General features: G+C 45.0%; 1 protein-coding gene across 1 annotated transcript in view; it reads right to left on the bottom strand.

Annotated features, from left to right (window-relative positions):
- Window positions 1-2,129: 2,129 nt before the first annotated feature.
- The window catches only part of LOC119420652 (kinase non-catalytic C-lobe domain-containing protein 1), a 9,940-nt gene continuing 453 nt past the window's right edge, over window positions 2,130-11,616 (bottom strand). The window contains exons 2-11 of the mRNA XM_037688110.1: window positions 11,156-11,273; window positions 10,941-11,074; window positions 8,979-9,575; window positions 6,602-6,716; window positions 6,376-6,447; window positions 6,205-6,266; window positions 5,973-6,131; window positions 4,093-4,170; window positions 2,632-2,716; window positions 2,130-2,305 (exon numbers count right to left, since the gene is read on the bottom strand). Of these exons, the coding sequence (XP_037544038.1) occupies window positions 2,130-2,305; window positions 2,632-2,716; window positions 4,093-4,170; window positions 5,973-6,131; window positions 6,205-6,266; window positions 6,376-6,447; window positions 6,602-6,716; window positions 8,979-9,575; window positions 10,941-11,074; window positions 11,156-11,273 (1,596 nt within the window). The remainder of the gene's footprint in view (window positions 2,306-2,631; window positions 2,717-4,092; window positions 4,171-5,972; window positions 6,132-6,204; window positions 6,267-6,375; window positions 6,448-6,601; window positions 6,717-8,978; window positions 9,576-10,940; window positions 11,075-11,155; window positions 11,274-11,616) is intronic.

Below are 11,616 nucleotides of genomic sequence, written 5' to 3'. Positions count from 1 at the left end.
CAACAACCCTCAGAGTGTCTCTGAGCATATCAGTAAAAACACAGGAGTTCCCCCATCATCCTACTGTTTCCATGGGAACCATCTAAAGCAGAGGTCAAGAGCGTCGTGCTCAGTATGATGTTGGAACCAAAAGACGACATCTCCAGCTCCTTCAGACTGGATGAGGGCTGCTTGTGTCCAAAGTGTCCTGTTGGATGTCCTGCTGGAAGGTCCGTCCTCGTCTATAATCTTTGGAAGACGCCAACTGGTTTTCTACAGGAATTTTTCTGTATTTATGGACCATCAGCCTTTCTTTAAATTAAGACCAGTTTCCCAGTCCCTGGTGATGACAAGTGTCCCCACAGCACAATGGTGCCACCCCCGTGCTTCACTGTGAGGACGGTGCTCAGCATGATGAGAGGTGGCAGATCTAAACCAGACATGTTGTCTTTATGGATGAAAAGTTCTTAGAATGATCATTAGAGAAGTGATCGTTGTTTAAAGAGAAGTTCTGCTCACTGAGTGGACCAGGAAGTGCAAACCCTCCAGCAGGTCGTCCTCCCAGTGCAGATCACTGAACGTCTCCCAGCATGCCGGCAAACATGGAGTACTGCAGGTTCTTCAAGGACAACATGTACTCCCCTCAACAAACAGATCATTTTAAATGATATGAACATGTCTAAAGAGCTCGACTGTTGTTTTTAAACCAAATTTATGAATAAATCACTGAAGACAAGATGGTGACTGGGATTAAAGGAACTTAATGACGATCTGAACGATGTTGAACGAGTTTTCAAAAACAGATTCTAATCGATCAATACTTGTCTCAGGATGGAGCAGCCTATGACTTTGATTTACAAAATTATTAAAAACACATTCAAGACGTTTATTCTTGGAGAAGAAACTACAGTTTGAAATTATATAAAGTTATATCATATAGATCTTTACAAATGTACATACCAGGATGACGATGAACTCTCCTTCGAGCAGGTCCAGTACATCGTGCGGTGCCATGGTGGACTCTGGGGGTGACGGACCGGTTCTTCCTTTGGTTCTGTTCATTGTGGACTCTGGTGGGTTCTGTTCCACAGCTCTGAGCATCACAGGAACCTTCACAGCATCGCTGCTGTCTTGACCTGCTAATGAGCTTCTGCAGAGGCTGCGGTACCGAAGAGGGGTTTATGTCCAAGCCGAGCAGAGACTGGGGGGTCCTGATCTGCACGGGGACTAAGGACAGCTGTTGTGGACTTCTGATTCAAGACGCTGAGGACAGCAGACCTGGATGTGGAACATCTCAGGGCGAGCAGGCGAGTCCACTGTCCCAAGAAGCGCTTCCAGCTGCCTGACAACAAGTCGGATCGTGGGAACGACAAGCGGGTCGAGCCTCACGTTGGCACCGATGTGGAGGAAAACTGAGGCAGCTCCACGTGAACTCACAGTTTCTGGAGAACTCATCTGCAGTCCTGAAAAACAAAACAACCCTGGTAGAAAAATAAACTGCTTTAAATCATATTTATTTGATAGATTCCAGTTTGTAAACGTAAATAATGCATCTTCTTCACACACCAACGTTACTCATGGAGTTCCTCAGGGTTCAGTGCTTGGACCAATACTCTTTACTAATTTTTAATAATTGAATTTTTATTCAGTTTAATTCAGTTTATTTTTAAAGCTCACAAAGTCACAACTGAAGTCGTCTCAGGGCACTGAACAGAAACATTCATATATAAAAATAATAATTTAACATTATCTGAGGAGCAGACTGCTTTTTATGTGGATGTTTCTGTTCAGTGCCCTGAGATGACTGTTGTGACCTGGAGCTATAGAAATCAACTGAATTTAATTAGATATTGCTGCATTTTAGAACAGAATCAGTGCATTTTGTCTACACTTTATTATAAGTTGGACTCTGAGTCAGCGTTCACACTCTTCATGTTTTTACTTATTCTGGATGTGCTTTATAATCTACTTACTCCGCCTACTTTGTGTCATTTTAGCTGTTCGTACATCATAACATTCAGCTCGTTCAGGAGGTGGGGGCTGGGACACTTATACTTAAATATTTATCTTTATTTAAAATATTTTCCTTTCCCTGGTCCAAAGGACACCTGTGGTTTTGAACACATCTGTTTGTATTCATGGCCTACCCTTCAGTGGCAGCTCTCCTCCTCCTCTTCGTTTGCGTCGCTGCTCAGGATGATGGGGTGAAGTGTGTGGCGGCGGAGTGACGGCCTCTGGAGCTGAAGCTCTTCAGGGGCTGGAGGTCTGTGGGGAACAGGGTCGGCCACAGGAGCCAGTCGGCTCTCAGTGGCCGTGGGAACAAAGCCTGCACATGGTCACAACAGCCCCAGACATGTTGTCTCATGCAGTTACAAACTCCTAAACTAGACTAAATGCAAAAATAAAAGTCTTGGAAGATGTGCAGTGTAAATGTTTGATCCCAGATTTTATTAAGTGAATCTTCTTCAGTTATGGAAAGAGTCGACACTTTTTAAGCACATTCAAAGTCATTTCTTGTATTTTTGGTGCATCTTTTTGTTAAATCTTGTTCGGGGTCACGAGGCAGCAGGAGTCCATTCAGAACCATTCTGGACCACAGGTTGTGTTTTTTATTGCATGACGGTCATCTGTACTGAAGTAAGACCGTCCTACCACCGTTTTGTGCAGCTTCTTCACAGGAGATGTGATGAGTTTCAGCTGTTCTCCAATCTTCTCCATCGTTGGATTTCAACACTGGCTGAATAAAATAAAAAATAAAAAATACAGGTTAATAAAAATAAGAAACTGATATAACAAAACAATGAAGCTTGAAGAAATGATCCAGAACCAAACTGGTTCTGGAGCTCAAATAACAACCATTATTTTGTATTTATGATTTTTTAATGTTCAGATGATTCAGATAAAATGCTGCAATGTTCACGACGTGCCAGCAGGGGGCAGAAATGTCCACATTTACCACATGTCAAAAACAGAGAGCAAGAACAGCTGGGCTGAAAATTCTCCTCAAACTCATTTATGATTTATGTAATTTATGAATCATTTCAGCTCAGGATGGAAGTTCACCTGGAACAGGGTAATAAACAGATGTGAAAAAAACTCATAAAACATCTCCATAATTGTAGTTTTTAGACCACAGAGTGACAGTAAACAGGAAGCTCTAATCTGCACCAATAAACCAGAGTTTTACAGTTACCTCCACTTTGGAAAGCGAGTTAAAAGTTTTTATATTATTTTATTTTATTATTTTGTTCCTTCAGAACAATTTTTATGTGGACAGGAGGTGGAAAATGTAGCAGAGATTTCAGTTTTTAAAAATATCTGGAAGGTTTACCAACTTCTCTTAAAATAAACTCATTTTAAATATGAACATATGTGTAAAAATGCACTTTGCTTCAATATTTAGTCAGCGTTTGAAGCTGACACGACACATGTCATACACTGCCAACAATCACATTTACTAAAGCAGGAGCAGCAAAACACACATTTTATGACACGAATCAGCTTTTCATACAACAGATACGATTTTAATACAAGAGCACTGACTTTTTATTTTTTTTACTAATTTATTCACCATCAATTTATTGATTATTTGTTGTAGTTCATGTATGTAACTATTTGTATTATGTGCAGCATTTTGTCCAACGACAGTTGTTTTTAAAAGTGCTTCGTAAATAAATTTGATAGCATCAAGTATGAACTTTATTTCACTTAAAGCTTGAATAAAGAAAAATATAAAAAATAATGATTCTATATCAGCTAAAGAGACCAATTATTTACTACTATACATATATATACATATATACATATATACAACTAAACTTGGTTTTGACTTTGGTGTTGTCAATACTGGATGTCCGTGTTTACAAACCTGCGTACGATCGTTTATTGATCATTAACGTGGAACATGGCGGCTCGATTGTCTCTTTGTGGACGCTTGTGAATCAGTTCAGATCTGTTGATCTTCACACGTGTACTTCGTGCGACCAAGACACCTCACAACTGAATTATAGAAACGACCTTTACCACTATTCCTGATTTCAGCCTCCAAATGTTGGCAACTAAAGTGGGCGGGGCCTAAAGTCCAGCTGCATGAACGTACAAATGTAAACTTACCGGGTGAACTCTGCTGATGAGGTTCCTCCAGACGTTCTCAGCACTCATGCCCTGACATGACAGGTTGTAAAGACAGCTCTAGAAACAACACAGAACACATTGTCTTAAAAAAACTATGACTTCTACCTGAAGAGTTCAAAAGATGACATTAACAATAACAACAATAATAGTGACTTAGATAATATTTAGTTGACAAAGTCATGAAACTGAATTCATTGAGTTTCCAGAACTTTTCTTTAACGACATATTTACTCGAAAGGAAATCAGTGTTTTTTCAAGCTGTCCAGTAAAAACTCAAGCGGAGTGAGTTAATCCAAAAAACTGCAATCCAGCGTTTTCTAGAGACGCAGTCAAACCAAACTGACAGCTGAAGGTAAAGAAACCAAAGGATTGAGTACTCTGTTACATCAGGAAAACCATCTGTCACTGCAAACTGTGCTTTAATGTTGGCCTGTTCAGATGCATTGTGGGTAATTTGATATTCCTGGTTGACATATGGATCACTCCATCCCACACAGCTGGCATGGCTCAGCTCAGGGTGGACTGGCACAGTCCCGATCGGTCTGCCAGCTCCCTCTGGAATACCCCTGTTGCTATAGGAACCCCAGTGTGGTCAGCAGCTGTATGTGCACGGGCAGCGCACGGTTCCTCGCTGCGTCGCTCTCCAAGGCTGGCTGCAGATCCAAGCACAGTTCCAGAAGGATTGACCTTTGAAGCTTAAAGGACCCGGCATACTCCCTCCGAAGTGCTGAAAGCGGCTCTCACTGTCGAAGTTGTGTGATGAAGGTTGCGTCATTTTGTTCTCAGAGTAGCTCCGCCCCTTCTCGACACAAGCCCCAACCGAACTTTTTCTCACTGGCATCTGCGCCAAGGATTGGGTGATTGGTCATAAGTTTGTGGGCGTGGTCGTCAATGTGGAAATGTGCTCGGACATTCAGCTGCACAACTCTTCAAACACTAAATTGGTCAAATGGACAAAAACTCCCAGAAGGAGATCGTGCAGACATCGTGCACGGAGGAGCTGTCTGCCGAAAAGTGTGGCGTTTTATTCAGGACAGATCTGTGGCCAAACGGCGGCTGCAGGGACGGAGTGGAGACTAACGGGAAGAAACCCACGTGGTGATGCATACTGCAGAGGGCGGGGCTTCCCAGGAGCTCTGCGTCGGTGCCTCGTGGACGATGAAAGACGCGCGAAAACGAACGTCCTGCAACCACGTAACCACACGCCAACTGTTCGGCTTCGGATGGAGAATGCCAGGACTTTAAAGTGTCTGATGGGCCAGTCGTCATCGTGGTCCAGAAAATCCTCTGTCTCTAAATACGCACTCTATGCATATTGCACCAATAAGGCTAAAGTCGTCGTTAAAAGTATTTTTTGCTCTACTTTTATATCCACTCCTCTAATTTCACACATGTGGATGTATTAATTGTTCATCCTGTGTTAGGTGTGTACAACCATAGTTTCCACATCATGAACAGTTTAGTAGCATCGCCTCTAGGTGTCGCCAACAGACCAGTAACCAATGAAACGTGCATTGCCTCAAGCCAGCCATGAAGTTGGCATGAGGCTGTGCACGTTTCCACGCTCATTTCATTCTTCATACATCTGAAGTTTTGTGTGAAACGTGCACGTTTTCGTGCATACGTAACCTGTGTACGTGAGGCCCCAGGAAACTAGTGCAACAGTCGTAAATCTGTGGTGTCTCTTTAAGACAGCTCAAGTTACAGATACGTGATGTCACAGGTGTGCACCACCACCTTCAGCAGCGAGTTATGGGAGAAGCATGCTGTGAAAAACTTTGGAGGGAATTTTAATGTTCCAACTAGTCTCCAACAGTTGTAGCCGAGTCAGGTTCTGGCTTTAGCTCTGACTAAAATACCTTTTTAGCCATGACGATGGTCGGTCTCTCCATCGGCGTTCTCTTCGCCATCTCCAGCAGCAGCCGCTTCATTTTGCGAGGCAGCGCCAGCTTTTGATTGGACGACAGGCTGAACTTGGCCGCGGCCCAGAGAATAGCAGCGACTCCGTACACACAGGCCTGAGCGCCGACGGCAGACCAAGAGTCATTCAACAAGCGAGGAATGAAAAATGAACGTTGTTCAGAGACAGACCTTCTCGGTTATGATCCCATGTTCCTGATATTCAGGTGCAAGAAAGAAGTCATCCTGGCTTTCTGGAAAGAAGACACATAGAGGAAGTTATTCAAACCAGGAACTCACTTGTTTTTTGTTCGAACAAGAAAAAACATTTTGCATGTAATAAAGTGACTGAAGAGTGCCTACCGATGTTTTTAGGTTTTAGAAAAAGCACCTCTCCTCTGCAGTTCACGTGCACAGTGTCCAGACATAAGTACGCTGATGGGATAAAAAGAGATATCACAAATACGCAGAATGACAGAGGCTCGGAGAGCAGCCTTCCACTTCCTGCCTCCACTACTGTAATCTCGTATCAGCAGCTGTTCTTGTTCTTAATGTTTTCAGGTTGTGAGGGAGGCGCAGGTGAGATCACCTGGAAAGTCGGTGTAGGTTTGCAGCGAGGAGAGGCAGGTGTAGCACAGAGCCCACAGCTCGGTCACCACGAGCCTCCGTCCACCACCAACGAGCAGCTCTCGTAGAGAGATCCACTGAAAAGAAAAGAGAGGTCAGGAACTGAAGGGATCATCAAGATGGAAACTTCTCCAGAGAACATCGAACTCGGCCTCAGAATATTTCCACAGCTCGGAGAAGAAACTCAAAGACATGTTACTTCCTGTCGAGCAACGTCTCGATTCTCTGGGGTTTTGCTGATGAGTGGACCTCAACACAAACTTTAAAACCGAGAGTTTAATCTCCGACTGTGAGGGACACCATGACACTCCCCCCTCCATGCTTCTCACATGATACACGTCAACAACATCCAGCTGGAAGCCTGAGGAAGCTTCTAAGATGGTGGCACGATGACAGCTCAAATGTTCAAAACAGAGAAGTTCACACCACAAACACGAGCATCTCCACATAAACAGTCATCTGGCTCGCTTTCATTTGATTTTATGGATTAAAAGTTTATTTTCCTGCGAATGACAGACAGACGTCTTGTTTTTACTTCTTAAGAGTTGTGAATATAAAATATGAATGTTATCCAAAAGGTGTTTGAGCGTTCAGTATCTCTTCAGCTCTTTCAACAAAGACTAAAGATTCGCTCGTTAGGAAGCAGCCAGTCAGAAGTGTTTACATTCTTTGTGGTAATCAGTTTGTAAAATGCTAACAGCCAAAGTATTTGTAAAAATATGAGCTGTTCCTTCCCGTTTAAAACTGCTGCCTCAACGCTGAAACCAGAGTCCAACCAGAGTCCAACCAGAGTCTGGAGTCCAAACCAGAGTCCAACCAGAGTCCAAACCAGAGTCCGAACCAAAGTCCAACCAAAGTCCAAACAGAGTGCAAACCAGAGTCCAACCAGAGTCAAACCAGAGTCCAACCAGAGTCAAACCAGAGTCCAAACAGAGTCAAACCAGAGTCCAACCAAAGTCCAAACAGAGTGCAAACCAGAGTCCAACCAGAGTCAAACCAGAGTCCAAACAGAGTCAAACCAGAGTCCAACCAGAGTCCGAACCAAAGTCCAACCAAAGTCCAAACAGAGTCAAACCAGAGTCCAACCAGAGTCAAACCAGAGTCCAAACAGAGTCAAACCAGAGTCTGGAGTCCAAACCAGAATCAAACCAGAGTCTGGAGTCCAAAACAGTGTCCAACCAGAGTCTGGAGTCCAAACCAGAGTCCAACCAGAGTCTGGAGTCCAAACCAGAGTCCAACCAGAGTCTGGAGTCTAAACCAGAATCAAACCAGTGTCTGGAGTCTAAACCAGATTACAACCAGAGTCCAACCAGAGTCCAAACCAGAGACCAACTGAGTCCAAACAGAGTCCAACCAGAGTCCAAACCAGAGTCCAACCAGAGTCAAACCAGAGTCAAACCAGAGTCCAACCAGAGTCGAACCAGAGTCGAACCAGAGTCAAACCAGAGTCAAACCAGAGTCAAACCAGAGTCAAACCAGAGTCAAACCAGAGTCCAACCAGAGTCCAACCAGAGTCCAACCAGAGTCCAACCAGAGTCAAACCAGAGTCAAACCAGAGTCTAGGGAGAAAACTGTGAGACGCAGCTCAAACTGTGCAAAACAGCTGATTTTAGATAAAACGATACGTCCATTTACAAGTAGCTCCATTCATCCATCATCCACTCATCCATCATCCATCCAGCCATCCATCATCATCCACCCATCCATCCATCATCCAACCATCCTTTACCCGCTTCTTCCTTTGCAGGTTGTGGGGGTCACTGGTGCCCATGTCCAGCAATCACTGTGCGAGAGGCGGAGGACAGCCTGGACAGGTCTCCAGTCCATCACAGGGACACAGAGACAAATGAGACAAACAACCATTCACTCTCTCACTTAGGGACAATTTAGAGTTACCAATAAGTCTAACATGCATGTTTTTGGTCTGCGGGAGGAAACCAGAGTACCTGGAGAAAACCCATGCAGCATGAAGAGAACATGCAAACTCCACCCAGTAAGGAACCTGGGCTGGGATTCGAACCAGTGACTTTCCCACTGAGAGGCAACAGCTCTACCAACTGAGCCACTGTGCCGCCCTCCAACTAGTTCTTCATGTTTTATTCCTCTGAACTCGTAGTTTTTATCATCTTAGACAAATGCAGTCAATCCAACTGTTCATCATTAGCTGTAAAGTGGGTGACAATGTAATTACCTGAGCGCGCTTCTTTCTAAGAACTAATCATCACATGTACATCTACAACTCCTTCACATTTTAAGTTGTCTGTGTCAAGATGGCCGCCTTTAATTTTAAATCCGTTCAGCAGGATTCTGTCACAAAGTGTTTTGTCTGCTGTGCTCACCTCATCCTGAGATTCTTCAGTCAGGCACAACATGCTCTTGGTCATGTGGTTATTTGACACATAGAGGTGGTTCGGTGCGACCCGGTCCTCTGAAAGCTTCTGCTCCTGTTCTGGTGCTTGACAGGAAGTGTATGAGGATGTCGGGTCTGGACTCTGGTCCTCAGACGGACCTTCGGTGCTCTCTTGAACCGTTGCGTCTCCTCGGTGGTCGTCCACGTCTTCACGTCCCGGCGAAGCTGCCTCGCGGTCCTCGGTGTTACGGTAAGAGTACGACTCACACGACTTTCCTCGGTCCAGTTTTTGACCTCTGTTGTTCCACACAGACTGGTCTTCTGCTCCGATCTCCGTCAGGTCCGAAACAGGAATACTTATGTCTCCAGGAGGCGAAGCGGAGAGGCATGGGGGGTTGTTGGAGTCTGGGACAGAGCAAGAGCGATTGAGGGCTCCTCTTATCCTGCTGAACCTCAGCTGGGCTCTCCTCCTCACCGGGGAGCTGTTGTGAGACCGGCAGTCCGTCTCATCCGTCAGGACCGAGGCGTCCCCTTCACTGCTGTCCATGTCCTCCGCCCACAGGGACGAGTCCCAGCCTCTGCACACCTGCAGGCCGACAAGCAGTTAACTTGAGGTGGAACCAAACAAACCTACCCACGAACGTCCTTATTGCTACTGCAGTCATACAAAAGGGTTCAAGTTACAGGAAGTACGTAAATTAATGAAAAATGTATTTATTTGCAACAACTGGACCAGCACAGACTGGTCAACCAGTGAAGGAAACAGAACCAGTTTGAGTTTTAACATGGCTTTTGGTCCAGATTCTTCAGTTTTTGTCTTCTTAACTGCAAGTTCTCAACATCACTTCTATACAAGATGGTTTACTTAATTTCAGGGATTAAAAAAAGAACAAATAAAAGCTGCTGGTGCTTCGTTTAACATTTAATGTTCCAACAAAGAACGTGAGAATCCCGTCATTTTCTTCTCAGGCTGTTTAATGAAAAGATAAAAAGCAGCGTAACAGGAAGAGCTTCTCACACGCCACTGAAATCCTTGGCTTCATCAAGGAGATGTGAGAAAACGAGAGGACGGCCACAGCTCGTGGCTCAGATGAAGGCACAGAGTTCCAGTGCGCTGATTTCCCACGAGGCACTTTAACACGCAACCTGCACCCCAAAACGCATCGAAGCCAAATGTCCATGACTGAATGACAACAAGGGCAGAGCACAGATTTGTAAGTAGAATCTACCGTAGAAGAGTTCTCTGACGTTGCTGGAAGAAGTTCTCAGACTCTCTGACGTGCTTCAGCTGCTGCAGGTTCGTATATTTACATGAAGGTGCTCGGACGGGACGTGTGCGCTCGTCTTCACTGTCTGTTCCACACAACCATGAAGTCAGTTCTCTGCATTTAACCTTCACACCCGAGAGACGCCTAGGTGGACAGTGGGCAACTATGTGAGCGCCCGGGGAACAAATGAGGGATTGGGTGTCCTGCTCAGAGACACCTCGACATGTGGTCATGGCTGGGAGTTGAACCGTGACTTTCTGGTCCCGGGTCTGCTGCCCTGCCTCTACCCCAGCTCGACCCCCGAAGAAGAGACTGACTCAGTGAAAGGAGAGGTGGAGAAGGTCTCAGAGGACCACCTGGAACTGCTGAGGACCCTCACCCTGGATGACAACCTCACTCATACGTTTGTGTATTTATTCTATACCTTGAATCATCTTTAGCCAGTTCTGTTCATGTAAGGGACAACATTACCTAAGAAATACGTTCTTTATTGCCTGCTACGTTATTTTATTTTAAAACACTGTAAATCCTGAAAGTTCTCTGCTTTAGTTGTATTTCCAGCACCTCTGAGCAGATGTTGGGTTTGGACCAAAGCATTTGTTTGTTCAGGTTTAATGTAAGAAGAACATTTTGATTTCCTCAAACACCTGCTTGTCTGAAGCAGCTGAACCAGAACCGAGTACCTGCTGTCTGGACAAAGTGTTTGTCAGGAGAGCGTCAGGCGTCTCTTTGCTCTGCTCGTCTGAGCTCAGTCTGCTCAGAACACTTCTGGGTTTGGAGTGCTGCCATCTCGCCTCCCAGGAGCCTTCCTGTCCATCTGTGGACGAACAAAGACAGCGACTGTTAGCAAAATAACCAACAAGCGCTCAGCCACTGCAGACAGGATGAAGATGATAACCTTGGACGTTTGAGACGGACTCGATGGACAGAACCCGCCGTCCCACTGAGGAGAGTTTCCGACACAAGGCTGCAGACGAGGTGTGAGACAGCTGAGCTTCAGCCAGAGACAGGACGTCCTGCAGGGACAAGTCAACCAAACGTGCACACAACATGCTTCCTCCTCAGTGTTTGATCAAATAAGATGTGCAGAGAAGAAAACAGGAAATCACATTCACTTAGTGCCTCCATCATCTTTCCTGATTTATTAAAAGATCTTCAGTATTTCAGTAAATATCCTGTTTACTGCAAGTTTACCTTCAGCAGGGCTCAGCTGTTTCTACTTCCTGTCCTCTCTGTTTCTACTTCCTGTCCTCTCGGTTTCTACTTTCTGTCCTCTTTGTTTCTACTTCCTGTCCTTTCGGTTTCTACTTCCTGTCCTCTCTGTTCCTCCTTCCTGTCCTCTTTGTTTTTACTTCCTGT

Source organism: Nematolebias whitei, chromosome 1, assembly GCF_014905685.2.
Source record: "Nematolebias whitei isolate Nwh7 chromosome 1, NemWhi1, whole genome shotgun sequence".
Taxonomy (NCBI): Eukaryota; Metazoa; Chordata; class Actinopteri; order Cyprinodontiformes; family Rivulidae; genus Nematolebias; species Nematolebias whitei.
Note: the sequence above shows the minus strand (reverse complement) of the source record. Positions and strands in the feature narration are given on the sequence as shown.